Here is a 23,704-nt window from a genome sequence, read left to right on the forward strand (position 1 = left end):
TGGGGGAGTCCCAAATTATCATAGATCACAAAAGCCAAAACTTTGGGATATATAGGTAGCATTCCGTGTGCTTTTTTACTCTAGGGTTATGGAAATACATCAGACGATTCACCCCATGTCATAAAGTATGAATAGAATAAGAATAAAACCGGTAACAAAAGAGACAAGGCTTTTCTCGCAAAAAAGGTGCATTTCAGATCGTAATTAAGTAATATTTGCACTTAAACAAGGCCAGATTTTCTTTAAACATAGTTTTGAATAGATAAAAAACAAGAATCAAGCGTTACTGCACCAATAAATCTTAATAATTTTATTGTATTTGTTCTCATGATTTTACAAATATGATACTTCTGCAATTCAACTTCAACTGTGCAACACAATGGCATTATGGACTGTTAAACTGGACATCCCCCGAGGAGGGACGTCTGTGACTCCAGGGAGCTGTGAATCCTGCAGACCAAGGCCCTTCATTTGACTTTATTCATTTTATAATATGTATATATTTTTCATTATTATTAAGTGTCATTCTACATGAGTGTTAGGGAAACAAAGAGTCAAGCCTATGCAGTTAATCAAGAGTGTTAATTTATCATTTCTTTGGTGGGCAGGATTCACTAGCAGCATACAACATGGCTACAGTCATTTCCTCCCCCCACTGGTCAGAGAGCGACTCCTCGGAACGCGGCCTTCAAATAAGTCGGACAGTCTCTTTGGATGGGGCTGGTGGCGTATTTTTTTCTTCTTTTTTTTGTTGAAAGGGGGACAGCAGTACAGTTAAGAACAATGGCATGCAAGACTCACATACAGACCCACTTGGTATTATTTATTTTGACCTGTTTTTTTTCTTGTTTTTTTTTTATATAAAATAAAGATTCTGAAATAAGTACAAGCACGGAGCCCTCGCAAAAACACCCAACAGCCAAGCGAATCGGAAACTTTGCACGGAGGACGAACAATGCCTAAAATGACGCCGTTAAGAAGTTATTGGGGGGAGGGAAGGGGGCTTGCGACAGTTAGAACCATTTCAACACAACAGCTGGCTTCTTTTCATATTCAATAAGTCCCGCTTTAGAGGACGTAATACATCTCACATTTATATTAGTTCTTCTTCTACACCTTTTTACTACAAATGTATGTGCTTTTGATTGAAAACAAGTCGGGAAAAACTTAGAATAAAAATAAAGATCTGTAGTTCAACGACACACCACCCCACTCCAGGACATTTTATTGCAAATGAAGTGAGAACCTCTGAACAGCAACACACACTTCAATATGGCACAAGCATCTTAGAACTGACCTTAATGCATCCTGGTTGTCTGGGGTGTATAGAAAAGAAAAAAAAAACACACCATATCTCAAAATATTAAGACATTAATCATCATTAGGGATGAAAAGAAATTAGTTTTTTTCCAACTTGAAACATGCAGTCTGTAATACTTGATTCTGGACCCCCCGTGTGAAAAAATGTCAAATGCATACGAACACTGCAAATGATTAGCCTCGCCAGTCAAGCCGATATTCTTCTATTATTCATGACAGGAGCTGCAGAGTTAAGACAAAATCCAGGTCATTGTGCAACCGAGGAATCTTGTTTTCCTTCTCTTGAAAAAATAAAAATAAAAATGCACACAGGCCAGTAAAGTGAAGCATGTAGTGACTAAACTTCAAATGAAACAAAGAAAATGTTTTTTTAAAGACTTCTGTTTGTTTTCACACATTTATTATGACCCACTTTTATCCCACTTGGTGTGTGTGTGTGTCACTTAAGACATTTTGCTGTGCTTTTCTTAGTGAATAACGGCTTTGGCACACTCTGCTGCTGAGGTACCCAATCAAGTGTTTTTGTCAAGTACGGAAACTAACTGGTTTTTGTCACCACCGAGGATAATCGTTGTTGCATTATACTTTTTTTTTAAATATATATATTTATATATATATATATATATAGAGAGAGGATTATTTGTCTCTAAAATGTCTCTGGAGTGTTTCAGGAGAAAATCTACACATTGAAGAAGGCGTTCTCCTCCAATCCCTTTCTCAGTCTACCTGCCCACCACTTAATCCCACTACAAAATCTAAATAAATATTATTTAAAATAAGGGCAAAATTGGTAAATACAAAGCAAAAAAAGTAAAAATAAATCAATGTAGTGAGTGACTTCATAATGTAACGCAAAAACTCTCAAAATGCAGTAAAATCCATCACCCTTCCAATCGTCCAGTCAAATAAAGGGAAAAGAAAATATTACAGGGGGTGGGATATATCTGGGAGTAGTGGTTGTTTTACAATGGCGCCTACGTCGAGAATGACTGGGCATTAGTTCGTTATGTTCTTTAAAAGCTTCTTCTTCTTCTTCCCCCCACACGTTTTCTGTCTTCCCGGAGGTGATCATGCTCTGTCTGATCAAAGTCTGTGACCTTTATATCCCTTGGCCCTTTCCTATTGGCTCAGAGGTTACGGGGGGGGTGGGCCTTGTTCAGTCGGCGTAGTGCATGATGGACTCCACGTAGTTGCCGGGGAAGAGGCCTGTGGTGCTGTTCATCACGCCCTCGTACCAGCCGTCGTCGTTCTTCTTGATCACGTAAATAATGGCGCCCTCGTTGAACGACAGCTCGTCTTCTTTATCCCGAGCGTAGTCATAGATGGCCACCACTGTACGAAGACAAGGGAGGGACAAGTTTTAATAAGGCAAACTATAAATGTCACCATACCAAAATGTGGTTTCGATACTGGTACCAATAGGAATTTTGGTACTTTTCGATACTTATGTTATAAGAAAAATAATGTTGAAACACTTATAATACTCATAAAATATTATATGCGGGACACACATATATTAGCTTGGCTATTTCAATAGAAGATATGTAATTGCGGGGGGCGCCCTTAGCTCAGTTGGTAGGGCGTCCCCCCCATGGGCCTCGGCCAGCAGCGGACCCGGGTTCGATTCCAGCCCGCGGTCGTTCTCTGCATGTCACTCCCCTCTCTGCCCCATTTCAACTCTGTCTCAACACTATCAATAAAGCATAAAAATGCCAAAAAATACCTTAAAAAAAATATATATATATATATGTAATTGCTGACTTAATTAAATTAAACTTAAAATGTGTGGGCTAAGAATGTGTGGACTAAGAGAAAAATTTCACTTTATATTTAGTGTGTTTATCCTGTAATGGATTTATTATTAAAAATAGTGGATTCGGTTTGCGAATGTGCTACACTTTTTGTGATCTATTATATGGGGGTCTTGTAATCCTTTGTGGGATGGGCCACTTGTATAACATGACACAAAAATAAACTCTTCATTCATCCATTCACCGCTGACTTTGTTATGTTGTACACATTTTTTTTCTACAAATGCAGAAGAGTACTTTTCTGAATATGTTAGTACTGTGGTACCTTTTCAGTACCGGTATACTGTACAAGACTAGAATAGCCAAACACCAAACACTACGGAGTTCTGAAGTGGCCATGAAGAATAAAAACAAAAACAATATTGAGGCCACGTTTTACTACATTGAGCGCACAGGGTAAAATGAGTTGCCACATTTGAGTTGATTTCGCAGACCTTTCTCCAGGTAGGTGCGTGGGGCCCAGGGTGGGTCCTCCTCTGCGTATGGGTCGCTGTACTCCACCACTGCAGACTCTTCTTCGTCTTCTTCATCCTCGTAGTCCTCTGGTGGGGGAGGAGGGGGTGTGGGCTCCTCAAACACCGGCTCATCTGCAGGGGGAGGCGGCGGGGGCACCACGTCTGAGACTAGCAAACAGTTTGACATATTAGACTGAGACTAGTGATGACTGACGGGCGTTTCATGCATTAGGAAAAGATAAAACCATGCTTGATGATGCATTTAGATGACATTAAAAGTTGGAGTCAGCGATTCAGGCCCATTCTTGTTCAAATAAGGGAATATCTCTTCACTATCCGCTGCCTCTCTGTACTGTGTTGAATCTTGTGTTGATAAACAGCCTAAGCTCTGAAAATAGCCTGTAAATACACCATACCAGTTTACAGAGCATAGGCTGTGCATTAACACTGGATTTCTTTTCAACACACACACACACACACACACACACACACACACACACACACACACACACACACACACACACACACACACACACACACACACACACACACACACACACACACACACACACACACACACACACACACACACACACACACACACACACACACACACACACACACACACACACACACAGGTAGTGGATCATGAGGAGATATTCACTGATTTTGACAAAAGTGATTTTGACAGCAAGCGTTCTCCAGAATCGCTGACTCCACCCTGGACTAGGTTTTATTCATTCAAGCTGGCTACTGAACTGTAACAACAGCTCATCCAAACACTGATTCAACATGCATTTAACTTAATTACAGGGATCAGAGGGACACAAAAAAAGAACACACAAACATGCTTCATGTCATTCTTGATAAACCACCAACATTTGCTGCAAAAGGGATGCATCCTTGTCTCCCATTAAATGAACGTTCAATATTCCAATGTATTTTAACTCTTGGTGTCGTTTATAGGTTCTATTTGTATAATTATTATATATTACTTGAACTCTACTTTATACCTTTAGTATACCTTCCTTTGGATTTCATTTTATCGTTGTATATTTAAATGCTGAGTAGATTGCACTTTGCCCAGTACATTTCATTGTATTGTTACCTACATTTGAAAAATAAAACTTGAACCTTGAAAAATGCCTTTATAACATCCCACTGTTTGCCAGAGGAATACTAATTTGAATGGGAAAAACTTCAAAGTGCAGAGTGCAGATCCCTGACCAAGCATATGTTGGCGGTGGTTTGGCAGACGATTGACTGGCACTATGGTGGTGAAGAGAGGTCTTCATGCAGGGGGGAGTGGGAGGGGCTTAAAGCCACTTACTAGTCTCCTGAACCCGGGCCACAAAGCCCATCAGGGGCAGCTGAGGAGTGATCTGCATGGAGGGGGGAGGGGGCGCGAGCGGGCCGGCTAGCACCAAACAAGATCAAACGCACAAGTGGAAGAACAGCAGAGACGTGAGAGAAAGGTTAGAATAAACCAGACAAGAGTTAAAGAACAACATCTAGGAACAGTGGCAGCATGTGAACAATTGCCTCGTTTCTACTGAGCGGTGCAGTATGCTTTTTTTCTGTATTTATTTGTGTATTATTGATGAGATGAATGTCCAAAAAGTGATCACATATTGCAGAAAATATTCAAAAAAGATAAAAGAACACAGGACAAGAGATTGCAAAGAGCAGTGAAAACAGAGAGAGCAGGTGAAGAGTTAAGTTGAAGTGACAGAGAAACCAGACACTCACTGTATATTTGCCTGTTTATTAGTTATGAAGCTTATATTTATAGTAATTACTACATCCCATTCCATGTGGTTTTACAAGATTGTCAATAAAAATTGAAGTGGCGAAATTATGGAATATAATGGTTCAAAGTTAATATTTAATGTTTTGGAACTTGTGGCGACTAAAAGATTCATGAACCAAAACGTGTGAGCCAATGCTTTTGTACCTGGGCTCTGGGCAAAGTGTGGTCCTCCGTTGAGCTGGCTCTGGTTGTGGCTCATGTTGTTGTTGGGCTGACCGGTGACGGAGGATGGCCGGCGGTAGGGCAGAGAACCCCCTACCTGCTGGTTCTGAGGAGGCTGCACCGGCCGGTTCATGCTGTAGAACTGAGGGGGAGCGCCTGAGGAGAGAGAGGGGGCCAGCAGGGGGCAGCACACAGTCACTACACCTGGCCACGGCACTTTGTCCTCTACAGAAAGTTCATTTAGAATTTTTTACCTTTTATTTTGACATGCATGATGTATTTTATAGAGATTATCCTACAGTCTGTCTTTGTAAAGACATATGTAAAAAAAAACAGGCTCATGGTTCATAATACTTTATAGTATACAGGTAGTTGCAATTTAAGCTTAAAAACTGTCAAGAGAAAATGCAGATTATTATTTATGTATATTTAATAGTATTCCTATTTTCCTCTGCTTTATGATTAAAAAATTATGCGATAAACCTTTGTACGGTGATAATCCTTTACAGAAGCTGCCACAAAATTGCAGCGAAATGTTTACAAATGTGACATTGACTTGTCTTTTCCATGACTAAATAACTGAATGGGATAAATAAAAACATAAACATAAAACACCTCTTTATTGACTAATAGATTCCTAAATTCATTGACTACTTGAATCTGAATTAGCAAGAGAAATAAACAAGAAACCAGCCAAACAAGCTGCAGGGCTGAATAAATGAGAGATATTTCCATAATTCCTCAATATTAACATTTTGGTCTTAATTTTACCCTGGACAGCAGCAAAACACATAAACACATAATTACAATATCCAGCCACAGAACTACACAAAAAAGAAGGAAAAAAGAGTTGAATAAATACACAGGTTTGAAGAATTGAGTTGGCATGCATTATGCATCAGAACAACATCATCTTGATCAACACAACACACAGGCAGCTAATGAGAAGCTCTGAGGGATGGAGAACAGGAAATAATATTGGAGCTGCACACTAACCACACTCGTGGTATTCCAGACAGTCGGATGTATGTTTCACTCACTTTTTAAAGAGCAACAGTTTTTTCTTAATTATTATCATCATTATTGTGTTGCTATTGTTGGTATTAGGATTAGGTTAACATGATGCTGTAGTAAACGACATAACACTTCGTATAACAACATTTAAAAAAATTAATAATGCATTAAATTCAAATAGGTTCCTAAGCCACTTAGTAGAACTGTTTTGAACTGTCTCCATACATAAGTTGAAAAGCATAATAACAGAATTTAAGAGGGGTTAACAGCAAATTGACAACTCCTTCATAGAGAAATAAATATCTACACTATTAAAAAAAACCTAATATAATAAGTTCAAAACAACAATGGCAGTGCTTCTTGAATGTAAACGGGTCAAAAAAGTCAAGTCTGTATGTTAATGGGGATATTGAGATTGGATGGGTCTTATCTCTACTAACATGCCAGTGGATGATCAACACATCTGGGTGTTTGCGAGCAGGGTGGTGATGGGGCGGGTGGATGGAGGAAGGGAGTGAGTGGCAGGTTGAGGGGGAGGGGGGGTGTTAGACTCACCTTGTGCAGGGTTGTTGCCCGTGGCTGTGGGGGCTGCGGAGTCAGGGAGCTGGGGAGGGGGAGGGGGGACAGGCGGGGTCTCTACTGGTGGGTTGGGGGCCTGCTGTGGGGGGCCGTCTAAGGCCGTGGTGGGGGGTCCGGGGGGAGTGACAGAGGTGCCGGTGTTGGGTGGAGGTTTGGCTGGGTTGAGAGGGGCAGGGGTTGAAACTGTGGGCGTCCCAAAGAGGTGAAAAATACACAAAGATAAAAAAGGAAGGAGAGAAAAGACAGGTGAGGGAGGTCAAGACGTTATAAGAGTGAGAGAAAGAGGGGAGGAAAGGATTCTAGTATGGGTGCATCTCAAAACATTTGAATATCATGAAAAGTGAAATATGTCTTTTTTTAGTTTTTATTTAGATTATCATGGTTTACAGCTCATGGAATAAAAAAATACTGTATCTCAAAGTATAGGAATACTACATTCCAAAAAAATTAAAATTCTAATACAGAAATGTCAATCTTCTGAAAGTATGTTTATTCTAGAACACTTTTTTAAATTAAATTAGAGAAAAAAAAGCTTCTAATTTATATTAAAATCTTTTGAGATGCACCTGTAGATCCAGGGTTCCTACACATGCTCACATCGACGAGCGTGTAGGAATCCTGGATATCAACGCTGCGTCCAGACAACTTGGACATGGAGAACACTTCGATTTCCCAGTTGTTTGGAATGCAGCATTACCAACCCAGATTAGTCAAGTTAATTAGAGAAGTCAGGCTCACACAGAAACCTGGACAGGAAACAGGAAGTGGACGGTTACCTGGGAAGGCGTTGGGCGGGGCCGGGGTTGGCACGGCGATGGGAACGCCCACGCTGCCACTGCCGCTGTTCTCTCGGCTGCTGCTGCGGCTGCTACTGGGGTGGCTGCCTCCGCTGCTCCCACTGCTGTCGGTGAGTAGGGCAGCAAAACACGTCAGACCACGAACGCTCGCACACAAACACACTCGCTCTCTCTCACACACACTGTCATACACTCACACTTTCAGTTATTAAAAAAGGACCTCAGTGGCTAAACTGTGCTGGAAATAAGCCTACCTTTATCTCTTGCAATCAAGCCCGTCTTCAACCACCAAGATAATCTGTTTTCTGTGATGAAATAATATATTGTGCTACTTTTTTCCTCAATCATTGTCCTGTCCTTCTTTATCTTACTTTCTTGTGTTTTCAGCTTATTTGCAAACATTGTATCTGAATTGAGACTGATCAAAATGCAAACACCATAAATTTGCTTATTAAACATAACACATTTCCATCTTCCTTCCTCATATAGTGGCAGCTTTCTTGTGATTTATTAATTAATAGTCCTGGAAACTGTCTGTCAGTAAGACGGCTGCAATATGGACCAGCATGTACGGTAAAGGAAGACAATGGATGCTGGGGTTAGGCTTGAAAATAAATAGTTAGACTATATCATGAATATACCTATAATTAGTTATCTCTTTATTTTCTCTACTTTTCCTTGCAATTTAAAGCCCAAATTTCCTCTGTGGAGATCAATAAGGATTACCTTATCATATCTTGTCTTATCGTACAGTAACAGAGGAGTTAGACGTGACAAAACCTTCAAGTATGTAGATGGATATCAGTGCTCACACTCTGAATGAAACGTTCAAGAAGCAGTTACCAGTCAAGTTTTTCCAGTCAATTTGTGAAGTTTGCATGATAATCGGGATGAAGTCACAAACATAATTGGACACTAAAAGAAGGCATTTTTTGTTGAACAGTACCAACAAAGTTGTTGTACAGATAAAGTTCCTGTGTTTGAAATGGGCTGCTACAAGAGATACTTTACATTAAATGCAGCTATATTAAATGCTTAGTTTGGAATAAAACTGCTTATATATATTATTCCTTGTTTTGTGGCACCCTCAAGCGCATTGAAATGTTAGTGTGAGCCGTTATGCCTTTGAAATGACTATGTCACAGTGATAAAAAATAAATAAAAATAAAGCAGCTTGAAGCTTCCACCAGGGACACATGACACAGGTGACGCAGTACAAGCGACACAAGACAAAGACAAGTTTACGACACGCTGCAGAAGAAAGAAGCGTGAGCACACATGGGGCGGACTCATATTGTACAACACTAGAGAGCGCATGGCAGAGTGAGAGATGGAGAAGAAATGAGCTGTGGAGAGACTGGTGCTGAGAGGAGAGTCAGGGAAAAGTTATCTGGTCCGGAAATATTGGAAAACATTTGGCCGACAGATGGGACACAATGACGAAAAACTTTCCATGTAGTTTTCCCTTTTTCCAAACTCATGCTTTAGAAAAGGGAATCTGTGAGTATATTATAGTGTTTGGGGATGGAAGGGTCTGTTCTCAGAAGATGAGCTTGAGGAGGGGGACTGTTGGGGGGCGACGTTGCCTATACTACAGTATCTATTTCCATTGGAGCCAGTGTCTGGCCGTGCTATAAAATACAGCTCGGAATATCTGCTTCCACCTCAATTCTTTAAAGAGCAAGAAGAGCAGGTGAGGTTTTAAAAAAAATTAACTGTCAATCTTTGCTTACTGACGACAGTTACCCTTAAAATGAAGAATTATCTTAACTTTTAAATTTTTACAGTGAAGGCGCATTGTTTAGGTGGACTTAAAAAAAGAAGCGAGTAAAAATTATTTTCCTTTCCAAGAGAAGAAGAAGAAGAAGAAGGGCAGAGGCATGTTCAGCAGCTATCTCGCTTTAAGTGGAGGAGAGGAAGAAAGGGTGTGTTTAAGAAGTTTAAAGAGTCATGCAGGGAGCTGGGAGGGAGGGGGGTGGGGTACCTGTACGTGCGTGTCCTCTGATTAACGGATGCAGTGCGTGCAGGGCTCTGCTGGGGCTGCGCCATGTTGCGCGTCGGGCTCGAGACGTAGTCGTTAGGGACAACGGGTGGACGCACCGGCTCGAGTGTCCTATAGGGGGAGTGGCGCCTGCGAGAGGGTCAGGAGGGAGGAGGGGCATCCACAGAGAAGTGTAAGGGAGGAGAGCAAGAAAACAAACAAAAGTGCAAACTTAAAATAACTGGGGAATGACAGGGTGGTGGATGGGGCAGTCAGGAGTCAGGACCAAACAATAGTGCTGCAGTCGGGTAAAAAAATTATTAAAAATCACACTTCCCAAACCAAGATGGACACTGTGTTATTAGAGTATAATAATCAGAGATATGTCGGAGAGTCAGTAATACTGCTCAGCCAGAAGGGAAACCTGGATATGTGTATAAAAAACTATTGAATTATAATATGTTGCTAATTTGTATTCATCATTTTATGACCAAGCACTTAATAATGATCTCTTTTCAGTTTTGTCCTTTAACGGCACATGTGTAGATACGAAAGAAGGAGTCTGTATCAAAGTAGAGGCAGAGTTAAAAAAAATGTTTGGCTCATTTATCATAAAGAGTCACTTTATCACCACATAACAAGCTTGCAATTTGATCTAGAAAAGCTCTAGAAAAGAGACAATTTGAGCTTTAAACATACTTACATACATAAATATTATGCTTGGCTTTACTAAAACGAAAAGGCTGTGTGTGGGTTTTGCATTGAAAACAACAACACAAGACTACAAGGATTTTTATAAGTGGCCTAAAGTCATGTTGGTTTGATTTAAATACCTGTCCTGGAAGTGTGTTTATTTCACCCGACAGCAGTGTTATGCTTATGATGTCCTCAGTTTTCAACATGAAGAACCCTGAGATTGATTGATCTGGGCCTGAGACCATGTGCAGGCGGACACAGCGGGGTGACCCGTCTCTGAGCACTGTTGCTATGGCAAGATGTTGCTATGGAGGAATATGGGGCAGCCAGGAGTGGGCGGGCTGGGTCACAAACACACAACTGAAAGTTCATTTTGAAAAACAATATTTACATAAAAAAAAGGAGAAATAACAGAAGAGAATAAAAATAAAAACGACAAGTGAGATGTCCGCTGGATGCAGAAGGTGCATCACGGAGGAGTGGGAGCTGCGGTTGATCGGCATGCGTCTTACACACACACACACACACACACACACACACACACACACACACACACACACACACACACACACACACACACACACACACACACACACACACACACACACACACACACACACACACACACACACACACACACACACACACACACACACACACACACACACACACACACACACACACACACAGCACTTTTATGCCAGGAAAGTTCCCATGGGTGACAAGAACACAACTTTTAGGTGCTGCACTAGCAGAGTCTCTGTGGGATATAAGAGAAACCTTCAACAGTCAAGACACAAACACGCAACAGGGAACACATCACAAACATTGTGAGCTGTTAAAGAACAAGGAAGAAGAACAACAATAAACATGTTTTTTCCACCCCCATTAACACACTGAGACAGACACACAATCAGGATGAGAAAAGACCACACACACTATTGGCTAAATGGTTGATTATCTCTTTTAACTTAATAGGTCATACTCTAATAAGAGCCTTAACACCTGATAAGAACATATAGGCTGCTTCTTGTTTTAAAAATGCAAAAAAAGCAAATATCATCAATTTAATGTCGTCAATATAAACTTTAACAAAAAGAAAACAAATAAAAAGAAAGCTTAGTTTAGGTAATGATAATAAAAGTTGAAAGATATTATCACTAATAAATCATTACATTAGAGCCGCAGCAGCAGTCATCAAAATCATTTATTGATCACTCGATCGAGGAAAGAGATATTTTGACTTTTCTAAATCTTGCATGATGATAAACAGAACCCCAAACAGCTTTGAACGGGCCAAAGCACAAATCTGTGATAACACACGTTGGCCAGTAATATGGGCATCTATCCCGCTTTAATCCTGACTGAGCGGACATGTTTGGAAGGCTTTCATTACGGGGTTTAAGGCCGATTTCAGTGTTAAGCCTGCAGTAAGTCACGCTTGTAACGTGATGCAAAACTCAACATCTACAAAATCATCATTCTAAAAAAAGGGTTGAAGACTGGGAGACATGAGAGAGAGACATCCTACACAACACTCTGTTCCAGCAAAAAAAGTCCAGTTTTATTTGCCGTTACAGGTAATTTATCATCAGGGGAAAAGTTTGACTCTTTCATAAACATGTAAAAGTTCCTTGTAGTCACTTAAATAAAACCAGTGTGTGTATCTGTGTACTACTTGTGTGTTGTAAAGGGGAAGTCACCCAGAAAGGGCAATCGAGGAAACGTTTATTCTGGGAGCGTCTCAAATTTCTCAACAGGGACCAGCAACGTCATAGACATTAGCAATGAATGAACACTTACATTTGTACTTCTAAACTGACCGGAAGTGGGTTTATGGCAAACGCCAAAAGCTAGAGTCGAAAGCCTTTTTCAGAATCATATTGCTTAGTTATTCTTTGGTCAGCTAGTTACCGATATAACCCTTTACGCAGAGTGGTCTAATACAAAATTACATTTCATTTCAAGCATATAGAGGAAAAATCTTGACTGAGTTTGTTGTAATCCATGCCTAAAGGCGTTAAGATAAAAGTTCTTGGATGGGTTTTTCCCGCCAACAAAAGTTTGTTTTTAGCTGCAAAACATTTGAGCATTACGCATGTTTCCTTTTTTCCAGTCTTCCAAACAGAAGAGGAAAAAGCGTGTTTCAATGATGAGGGCATGAATCAAACTGTCTCGGGGCTAAAAGCAGCTGCTTGAAAAGCTTGGAGAATGTTGTGCAACTCAGAAAAAGATCTTTAAAGTAAAGAAAATAAGGAATTTGTTTGAGAGCAGGAAACCATTCATAAAAAGCAGAGTTTTAGTATTACGTTTGGTTAAATCCGGTCTCACTAGCACGGATGAAAAAGCCAAAAAAAAACAGAGCGGAGAACTGGCACAGCACTGCATTTCTATCCCACCCAAAGGACACTGATTGAACACAGGTGGTGATGATGAAACTAGGGGCAACCAGGCTCCAAACACTGGGGCCTCTTAACTGGACCCTGTGCTGTGTAACGTACCCGAGCGTCCCCTTCCCCGACATGGGCGGGCTGGGGGGCTTCTGTGTGGGGGGGTTGGTGCGAGGGAGGGTGCCTGCTACACCACCTCCTCCTCCGGCCTTCATGTTCTGAGCGCTGGCCTATGGGAGCAGAAAAATCTTGTTAGTCAAATCACTGGACTTCAGAGTAAAGTAAAGTAAAACCGGAACCGGGAGATGCTAAACTAAGATTAGCCAAACGATTGGAAACAAGAGGGGAAACAGCTGGTCTTGCTCTATCAGTCATTAACACGTTACATCTTTTAATAAACACACTTTTTGTATTACAGAATTCGATACAAAATTAAAGGAGTACGGTAGGTATAGCTGTTTCCACCTGCTTCACTCTTTTTGCTAAGCTAACAATCTCAAATTTTATATTAAATAGACCAGAAAGCAACTAAACTTTTGTCTAACTTATCCATTAAGAGCAAACAAAAAGAAATAAGAAAGAAAATACAAAAAGTATAACTCTCACAGGAATTTAAAACAATAAAAACAACTCATTCAGAGAAACAAGTTATAAAAAAGAAAATAATAATCTTGTTTGAGGCTTTTACTTTGAAAGTCTTACCTTAAACCTTAGCAACCACTACGGTTGATTATAAAGAAACAATTAGCGAGCATAAAGAGAGAAGAAGAGAATCAGAGGATTAGTTTGTGAAGAAGGAGGGCTTACAACTGTTAATACATGTGGTACATAAAGCTGAGCTGGTTATTCAAGGAACAATGGCTCAGTGTTTCAAAATGGGAGGAATTTTTCTTCTTTGAGACCTTTGTAAGGATGAAACAAGTGATTTTGTTTTCTGGAAAACAAGCTTTGTCTTTGTTGGGAAAGCAGTTTTTCCAAAATCAAAGACATTGCTATGGAGGAACATGGGGCATGATTGAAGAGCCAGAGTCATTGATTTTTACTCTCACATCACTTATTACTGAAACCCCATGGTGGTTATTTGACCTTTAAAAAGGCCTGAATTTAACACAACCAATGATTATAGGACATTTTGAAAGGTCTCATCAATGTGTCATTTCATATTTCGTCTGAAGAAGCAAAACTTTACAGTGCAGAATAACACTTAAATATGGCAGAAAAACAAAACATACATTTGCAGATTTCCAGGTAGCGAAACACTGCTCTAGAGATCCTTGAACACTTTTTGATTCCACTAGCAGTATATGTTCCCTCCCCCCAAAAAAAACAAACACATGTGGTTTCTCTTTATATAGCCTCACTAGAAGTCAACAGAGCTTAATTAAAAGACCTTCTTTTCTCGTTCCCATTGGAATCAGTGAGTCAACCCCACAATTAAGTCTAATTGATAAAAGGAGTGGGGGAGAAGAGAAGAAAAAAAAGGTAAGGTAAAGGAGCTACCTTGACTCCGTGGCCCATGTCGTCCAGCATGCTGTAGTCTATGGGCTTGCGGATGTAGCGCACAGGCCTCTCGGGATTGGCCGGCGCGATGATCTTGTGTGTGCGCGACGTGTTCTTATTGGTGGTGAGGATGCCGATCTCCCGGCGGGCCACCTTCTCTTTGTGGATGTCCACCGTCTGAGGACAACCAAGACAAGATGTTGGATTTGAAAATGTAAAAAGCTCTGGTAATTAAAGTTGCTGCCTATTTTCTATAAAAAAAAGGAAAAAAATAAAAAAAGAAGGGTCTGCTGCTGTGTCTTTGTTATTAAGAGGCATCACACAGCGTTTATAAGCATTCATCAGCAACAAATTATTTTGCATGTTGAGCAAAAGCAATATAAAAAGATTTTTTTCTTAAAGTGACTACGAGGAACTTTCGACTGTTGTTGATTCTAGTTAAATTAATAAAAGATAATCAATAGAAGAATCGATAAAAAAATGTGTCGTTCAATCTGTTGTATGCTGCTGTTACAGATCATTTTTGTAGAGCTTTCATTCTGAAGATCGCAGCATGGTATGCATTATAGCATCCTTAGAGCAATAAGTGAGGTACCAAAAAAGTAAAGTAGTGGATAAGAGTTGAAAGTCACTATTAATAAATTAAAATATCTTATTTATTCATTTGAAGTCTATAAAAAGCTAGTCAAAGCTGACGGAAGCTTTTAAACAGTAGTTATTGGCTAATCTGAGTCATTTGCGTTTGTTATGGTGACCTGTGAGATGTGGTTGATGGAGCTCTCCATGCGGCGGAGCTGTGACGCCTGGATGTCCAGCATCTGCAGCACATTGTTGGCCAGTGTGTTGATCAGGTAGGCCACACTGGCCAGGGACTGGGTGGTGTAGTTCTTGGTCTCCTCCAGCGCCCGCTCCTTATCTGGAGACTGAACCACAGAAAGCAGAGACTTCAAAATAAAGATTTGATTTGCTTTTTTAAAAGTGGAAAGGAAGCAATCTGTCCAGAGAGCCAGATTGTGTTTACACCTACAACCTCCTTCCCTTTTTCTGATACTTGAGAGAAATTTGTATAATTTTATATGTGAAGTTTACCAGCAAACCCAGCTTGAAATTAACCTGTCGCAGATAAGGAAGTAAAAAAGTTTTTTTCTCTCCTTATTTTTCTCAAACTTTCAGGAGGACATATATAGTTTTAGAGATGATACCAAAAATACAAAGATAGTTACCAAGAAAAACAGATAAACAAGACAAAAGAATTGCATTACAAACAAGTAATGACCATTGTCTTATTTTGCCTTTCTGTTCTGCAAGTCAGAAATGGTTGATAAACTTTAGTTCCACATCCGTATAAATACAGAAATTGTTGGTCTTATGTGTATGAATTTACATTTGTGGATGTAGAAGTTGCCAATAAGTCAAAGTAAATTAATAAGAAAAAAAGCATTTTCACCATGGTCCCTGTTATCAAAGCAGCCACATATTTTTATAATTAAAAGGGTAACAACTTAAGAAATGGTGGCAATTATAAAGTGATTGACATCTTTCCACAAGTAAAAAAGAAGAGTTATCTCTGTCGGTATCAGCATTTCATAACTGATCACAATTTATCTAGAATAATTCAGATTCATAAATTGAAAATTATGAATATTGCACAAGTTGTCATGTCCAATGCGTTATCATCAAATCACTTGTGTTATCTGAAAAACACTGTCACTTTATTTTTGTCAAAAGAAAAAAATAATCACAAATGTATCTAGATTCTAGATTTATCTAGATGAGGATCAGCAGAGCATTGATAATGAAAATACTTGCAACTGTAAATAAAAAACCATTCACCCCTTATTTCTGTGTGCAGCATGGCAGACAATTACTGTTGTGATTAGATATTGACTGATTGATTTCATTTGATCTATTCAATTTAAAATCCCATCTGTGCTGCCAAAGCAAACTTTCAGGATGAAGCAATAAATAAATAAATCATCAATCAATGTAATTGAGTCCTCAGTTCTAATTATGAGTCACTAATTAGTCCTGATACAGATCTAGCTAATCATATTAGTGCAATTCTATTTCTAAATTCTATTTAGTTGATCAAATGAAATGCTCAAACATAGCACAAATCACATATACGATCAAAAAGAAATGACTATCAGAAAGCATCCACAAGTAATTTATACCGTTACATTAATATCTTTGGTAAATAATTTCATCGACAGTCTTTTCAACTTCAAAAAAAGCTCTGATCGGACACAGCATTTAGTCACCTGTCACCCCTCCCAAATTGACTAGACACACACACACACACCTGTAGCATCATGTGAATTAAAGGCTGGGATAGATATTCTACACCATCACCATCTTAATTCAACAAGCAGCACTATTGTGCAAAAGTTATCTAACAAGTCCAACAAGTGTCCATTCCTACATGACTAATGCTTTAATAGAAAAGCTGTCATTAGTTGAGAAGTGACATTAAAGAGAGGACGAGGTGAGGTGTCCTACTAAATATCACTCAGATGAATAGTTCTGTCCAGCTGAATCTAGAAGTGCTAATATCCATGTGACAGCAAATGGGGAATACAAATAAATAAATATAAATAAATAAAGCCGTGGCATGCTACCAGCAAGCTGCCAATCGCATACTTTACAGGGTCAACCTGTCAGACCTGATCAGCCCCATTTATCAATGATGATGTCACAATGATGTCACTATCACACCTAGTCAAAAACCTCTGCTCCCACACATGTCAAAACTCATGTTATAAAAGACAGGGTTTAAAAAGTCTGATAGACAACAAAAAAAAAGATGAGAATATTACAAGTGTAAAGCTGAGAACAGGATTGATTCCAAACACCGAGTTTGTACAGATTAAAGGTGGAGTCAGTGTTTCTGAGACAGAGAACGCTTGTTGCGATGTCAAAATCACTTTGTCAAAAATCTGTGAATATCTCCTCACGATCTGCCACCTGTCCACTGTGTGTGTGCTGAAATAAAAATGTACCTCCAATAAAAATTGATAAATTATTATTTAATAATAAATAAATAAAAATTACTAATTATTTTGACTTTTTACATTGCTAGGCAAGAAAAAAATTATTGATAAAACCTGACTTTTGACAGATTGATTGAAGACATTTTAGTACAATTTAAGTCTTATTTTTAGACCAACTCATATGCTATAACTCACTTTTATGACATAAAATACATGCCAGATTGATTTAAGACTTGACCTTATTTTCTTGATTCATTTCTATATGTTAAGGATCTTTAACCCTGAAACTAGCCAAAATGCTATGCAAAAATTAATCAAATCTATAATAAGACATTGTATTGTCTTTCCCACAATGCAACAGGATCAGAAATCATAGATATGCATGCTTTACACGGAGCATTTGCAGAGGTTTACATGATACCATAAATCCACATGATGTAGCTGTAGCAGCAGCAGCAGCAGCGCTCCAGTGCATCGTAAATCAGCGGCTCTTGGTCATATTGTTAATCTGCTGTGAACCAAAGCTCATCGCTGGCTGATGTGTGTAGCCCCTACATGCATGACCCGCTCACTGATTGATCCTTCATATAGCACACAATTGATTTTTTTTTCTCACGTTGCCTGCGTTTGTAGTATTAATTTCAGCAGTCTTTTTTTTTTAATTAGCAAAAGCTACCTGGCTAACGCGATGGATGTACAAGCCCTACATACATGTACTATCGACGAGAATGGCGTTATAAAAACTATTAATGCGCTGTTAAATCGTGGACATGACAAACGACGTGTTAGCTGGTATAATTACATGCCTTGACAGTGGGTTGTTTTTGGCAGCGTTAGCAACAGCTAGCCTAGTAGCATCAGCTCGCCCCATTTTTTTTCTTTTAATAAAAACGCCAAAATATATAAGAACTACAGCGTGTTTTCTTCCAACATTTGAGAGCCTACCTGGACATAGTTGCTCTCGCAGTACTCCGCTACTCTTTCCAAATTGGTGAAACTATCTAATAGTGCACTTCGTCCGGCTGGGATCTCCTCTTCTAGAAGCATTTGTAGCTCCGCCATTTTTAGCGGAGCACTGCCTGTCTCTCTCTTTCTTGTGTGTGTATGTGCTGTCTGTCTCTCTCTCTCGTTTGTGTGTATGCGTTGTCTGTCTCTCCCTCTCGTGTGTGTGTTCTTTGGCGCCACCGCGGCCGTGTGCGGTACTGCAGGGCTCTCCCCAGCTGCTGGCTGCTGGCTGGTCCCTAGCTGGTGGGGTTCCCAAAACATTAATACATTTAAAAAAACAAAGATGCATTACATTCGACTCCCATTTGGTTAAATGCATTTGTGGTTATGTGGTTTAGCCAAATGGCCCCATAAATACTTGTAATAGATTTACTGTTGTCACATTTCAATGAGTGTTTCCACTGCAGATATTGCAGCCTACTTTCACTAAAGATATTGTACAGAAACACAGGGAGAGATAGATTTTTGCTAATATACTTATAACATATCCTTTAAGACAGATCATATCATCTGTTTATTTTATTCTATTATCAATTGATTTTATATGTATGTATGTATGTATGTATATTATAAATATTATTTATTTTGTCAAAGTTATCTTATTTTATTCTCTTTCCTAGTAATGTTGTTCAAATTAATTTTGTTGTGCTTTTTTAAAAATAAATAAATAAAAGACTTATCTGCATCTCCACATACCCAGTGAGATAGAAACATGCCCAAAGGCACTTCAGAAGGAGCACAGTAATCAGCTGATAGTTATAAATCATTTGGTTAAAACATGTGCAGGCTGAGACTGGATTTTTAACATGGGACTTTCCGTATGGAAGCATTGATACTCAATATAAAATGAAAATAAAGACACAAGAAAATTCCTCATACATATTTTATAGCTGTGTCAATTCCATGTGGGTAACATCAGTCGACAAACAAGCCACGTGCCTTAGGGAATATTGACTCATAGAAAAACGCTTGGCAGCACAAGTTGTTTTTCTCTACTTTGTAGAGTATTAGACACAGAGTTTCCTGTTAGCTGTTAACAGTATTTTCAACAAGTGCAAATGTAGCCTGTGGACAGACAAGGTAATTATGTGCGAAGGGGCTCAGTGCAAAGACACCAGAAAGAGGGCCATGTGAATACTGTGCCGGTGTATGAACTGGTTCTAGCTGGTTCTGCTGCTGACAGTGACCCAGGTCTCGTCTTTAGGCGTGGACACCAGCTCAGACCGGACCTCCACCACCTGACCCTTCAACTGCTTCAGCTTCATCTGACGCACCAACGTGCTGAGCAGGACCGTAGCTACTGTGTAGGCGAACCTGCCACATACAATATACAAATATAGAAATTTACAATCCATTGTGATAAATTTCCCTGAAAAGGTGAGACACTGCAGTTGAATAGGGTTACACTTTTAATTACTGGCATTAAAACATTTTTTTGCATCAAATTTATTTCCAGAAATGTTTGAAAAAATATGTAAATGTACCAATTTCTAACTAATTATGTTTATATTTGCATCTCTTTAAAAACAAAAACAGAAACTAGATGTTCAATAAAGCCAGAGTTTAAATCTATATCTAATTTTAAAACATATGAGTGCCCAAAGTTTTTAAATGGAAGATTTTGGATTCAGCCTTTTTTCTATTTTATAAATCATAATGTTTTATAATCTTGGTCTTTACCTGAGCTCTGGGCACGTTTGATTCCCTGAGAATCCGAGCAAACAGAAAGTCTTTCTGACCGACTCCTCCTCAAATCGATCGGGGTCGAACCTGAAAATCACCAAATTAGAAATTAGTCAAATCAATCTGTTAAACCTGTGACATCCTACAAGGCCCACAATGCCCTTTGATAAAACCCAATGTTGTGTTATGGTAATGGTAATTATTTAGCCACACCTCATATTTCAGGATGTGGACCGGCTGCCTTGTAGTCCAGAGTAATTTATGAACAGCCTTTTTGAAATGAATATGTGAACATGTTGAAGGTATAAGCCCGTGAAGTGAACCTGTATGGGGTGCTCCAAGTCTCAGAATCCTGCAGGACAACTCCCAAAGCATAGATGACCAAAGTCTGAAATAAAGCAAGAATAAAAACAAAAGCATTTCTATATAAGTCTTTTTAAATCATTGTGTGTATCTGTTTCTTTATACTGCCAGCAGATACCTCTTTAGGGATGACATGCTGGTCCACTTTGCCCTCCACTTCCTGAAGTCGAGCTGCGACAGGGGTCAGCTTGGCCGTCCGCACTGTCTCATTAAGGACGTGCTGGCAGAATCTTTGCAAAGGGAAAAAGAAATGTCATGATATCAAGGGGGAGAGTTTTACATTTGATCAGTGGTGGACAAAGTACTCAACTCAATGTTTTACTTCAAAATGTATTGGAGTGAGAGTAAAACGTTTCCAGAAAAGCAGATACTCAAGTAAAGTACAAATACTCAAAAAATGTACTTAAGTTCAGTGCTCAAGTAAATGTACTTTGTTACTGTCCACCACTGCATTTAATGGATTAAAAATGTCAAAAGCCTTTACTTGAGCTGAGGGATCTTGTCAAAGGAAACTGGATCCGAACCCAAAACCTCCTCCAGCTCTTGATACAGTTTGTCCTGAAGTTCCTCCGAGCTGGAGAGGAAGCGAAGCGCCCAGATACACACTGCAAAAAAACCACATCGTACACCCAAGCTTTAAGGTTTCATGTGAAAAAAGCATTTGGGAGTTTCAATTCAATTGTTTTTGATGCTTGTCGTCACTTACAGTTGGCAGTGATGACGCACCCGGCCAAAGTGAAGACCATGCAGTCCTCCAGGATCTGAAACAAAACAAAAGGCACTTTTTTGGGCTGTTTGGTGTTTGTTTTTAAACCAGCGTGGGCTGACTTATCTGGCATTCACCTGTCGCTCTGTGAGGCTCGACTGGAGCAGAGCGTCCACAAACACCATCTGCTTCCTCTGGGCTTTCCTCTCCCTCGCCACCGACAGCAGCATGGACTCCATCTCTGACAGAGCTGAAAAATCAACATTCATTGTGAATCAGTTTATCCTCTAATCAAAGTGTGAGTTACTGTATATGCCTAATTTCACAGAAATCCCTCAAAGCGGACGGTTGGACAACCTGAAAATACATAATGCCTCCGAAAACTCAAAAATATATGAAGTCAGTTCTGTTAAACTTCTTACTTTAACGGCTCACCTTTCTCATAATGTCCTTTCCGGCTTGAGCTCTTCTCAAGGGAGCCGTCCAGGTAGCCTTTCCCAATTTCTGACCATATCTTGTGGCAGAAGAAAAGAAAAAACAAATCAAATAACACATTTTAAACCCGGCCAAATTCATAGTTTTGGTGTCAGTCCATCCGATAAAACAAAGAGCAAGAACTACTTTGTAACAGAAATCAATTGTAGACAATGTAATGTAATATGACATTCGACACCCACAGGAGCAGAGAAGTTAACCAGAATCCAATGCATGAGGTCGTTGTCTCACCGCGTCGTGATTCTTTCGGAAGGAAATGACCTCGCCGTCGTCTCCATAGCGCTCGCCCAGAGCCAGCTGGGTGACGGTCTTCATGGCCAGGCCCAGCATGTGGGCACACAGAGGGGTGTGCTGGGCCTCCGGGAACGACTTCCACTTCCCCACAAGCTCCTCTACCTGCTACAGGAAAACCAGGACAGGAAGGGAATTTGTCACAGTACTCCCCAGGGATCTCCAAGTTTAATTTCAGACTTTTTAATGCCAGTTTAAATTAAGTTGTATGCCAACGTCACGGCTATACTGGCAAATGAATAGTATTTAAGGTACTTTTAACAAATAATACTAACAAAGCATAGTATAATAAACATCCTAATTATATATTGAAACCCAGGGAATGTCTTTGTATCAGTGGAACATACCTTGAGGACAAGAGGGAAGTTGTTTTTCAGTGTGCTGTTGATGGCGCTCTCATACACCTTTTTCCTTATGACGGTCTCTGTGGCACCGCCTCCCATCCCCGACTGGTAACCAAGCAACGACTTCAGCATCGTCTCAAAGGAGTCAGCTGAGAACAGCAAAGAAAGGAAAACCTTGACTTTTTCAAACCACTGTGTACCTTGAAACCGGTTATGGGCCCTTGCCTTGTAGTCAAATGTCATTGTGCTTACTGCTGTGGTTGGGGTTGATGTGCTGCCGTAGCTGGTCCACTGAGCCCAGGCTGACCACAGGCCTACCGCCAAACCAGAAAGACGCCACCGACCCAAACTCCTGATGCAAACTGACAAGGAACTCGTGCAGACTACCTTTACTCACGATGTCCTGCAGGTTCCCATCCCTGAGAGAGGAAGTAGTGACACATCAATGACGTTTTCCATCATTTTATATCAATTATTTTAATATCTTAGGGAGCCAATTATAAATGGCAGGTCTTGGTGGTAACTGGGTCTGTTAGTTAATGAAACAGAGGTAAAAATGACAACTTACTTCTCATCTGTAGGATTAAGTCCTGGGATCCCAGAAACCCTTCTGGATGACTGAAAACATGAATTGATCAAACACATATTTTATAACTTAAGCATTTTGACAAATATGTGTATTGTCTAACCTGGCATTCAAACACATACTCGTGTTTCTTACAAAAGCTTGTAGTTTGTTTATGCATGTCCCAATAAGCAATAACAGCTAGCCTATAGCCGATGAGTGTTGCGTTCAGTAGTATTGAAAAGTAAAAAGTATCTATTTAATGCTTCCTCGCTTACAAGGAAAAACACATTGGCTGACACCACTTAGATAACACAAATGCGACACCTTAAATGAGACTCCCCGCTTTGCAAAAAGCAAAAAATAATAGTTAAGCACTTTTTTGAGACGATATTTTTGCAGCACTGACATATAGCTGAGCAGCTAGCTTTAACTTTAACTTACAGGGTACAAATAAAGAACAGCGCCGACCAAGATGATGACAAACGTGACAGCAAAGATGGCGAAGTCCAGCATGACTTCTACCTTTTAATAACACCAATGTTTTCTAACTTTTCCTCATGGATATCTGCAAACTGATAAGACGCACCGTTACCACGTCAACATAAACTGCTTCTCTGAGATCGAGTACAAAGTCTGGACAGGACGGGAGGCAGGCAGAGAAAAGCAATCGATCTCCGAGGTTATCAATCCTGTAGCATTATTTACTTATACAGTAGATGCATATCAGCCAGGAAAAAAGAGTCA

At 39.8% G+C, this 23,704-nt stretch overlaps 2 protein-coding genes across 5 annotated transcripts; both read right to left on the bottom strand.

Annotated features, from left to right (window-relative positions):
- Positions 1-307: 307 nt before the first annotated feature.
- abi2b (abl-interactor 2b) lies at positions 308-18,585 on the bottom strand. Of its 4 annotated transcripts, XM_080053037.1 has the most exons (10): positions 18,451-18,585; positions 15,271-15,438; positions 14,516-14,692; positions 13,127-13,245; positions 9,933-10,079; positions 7,928-8,052; positions 5,541-5,714; positions 4,917-5,003; positions 3,566-3,754; positions 308-2,652 (listed from the first exon to the last, which is right to left on the bottom strand). In XM_080053037.1, the coding sequence occupies exons 1-10, from the start codon at positions 18,565-18,567 to the stop codon at positions 2,477-2,479; spliced, it is 1,479 nt and encodes a 492-aa protein (XP_079909163.1). In that variant the 5' UTR covers positions 18,568-18,585; the 3' UTR covers positions 308-2,476. The 4 variants fall into 4 exon arrangements, with proteins under 4 accessions (XP_079909163.1, XP_079909166.1, XP_079909165.1 ...); XM_080053040.1 differs by lacking the exon at positions 9,933-10,079 and having other exon boundaries at positions 7,928-8,049; XM_080053039.1 differs by lacking the exon at positions 9,933-10,079.
- An 809-nt stretch (positions 18,586-19,394) lies between these two features.
- Positions 19,395-23,555, bottom strand: cyp20a1 (cytochrome P450, family 20, subfamily A, polypeptide 1). Its single transcript, XM_080053133.1, has 13 exons — positions 23,402-23,555; positions 22,961-23,010; positions 22,645-22,811; positions 22,396-22,541; positions 21,989-22,156; positions 21,698-21,776; positions 21,400-21,512; positions 21,263-21,317; positions 21,041-21,161; positions 20,675-20,786; positions 20,517-20,581; positions 20,191-20,280; positions 19,395-19,824 (listed from the first exon to the last, which is right to left on the bottom strand). Exons 1-13 carry the CDS (start codon positions 23,471-23,473, stop codon positions 19,671-19,673), a joined length of 1,392 nt encoding a protein of 463 aa, XP_079909259.1. The 5' UTR covers positions 23,474-23,555; the 3' UTR covers positions 19,395-19,670.
- Positions 23,556-23,704: the final 149 nt, after the last annotated feature.

The sequence above is a fragment of the Ammodytes marinus genome, assembly GCF_949987685.1.
Source record: "Ammodytes marinus genome assembly, chromosome: 24".
In the NCBI taxonomy this organism is placed as follows: Eukaryota; Metazoa; Chordata; class Actinopteri; order Uranoscopiformes; family Ammodytidae; genus Ammodytes; species Ammodytes marinus.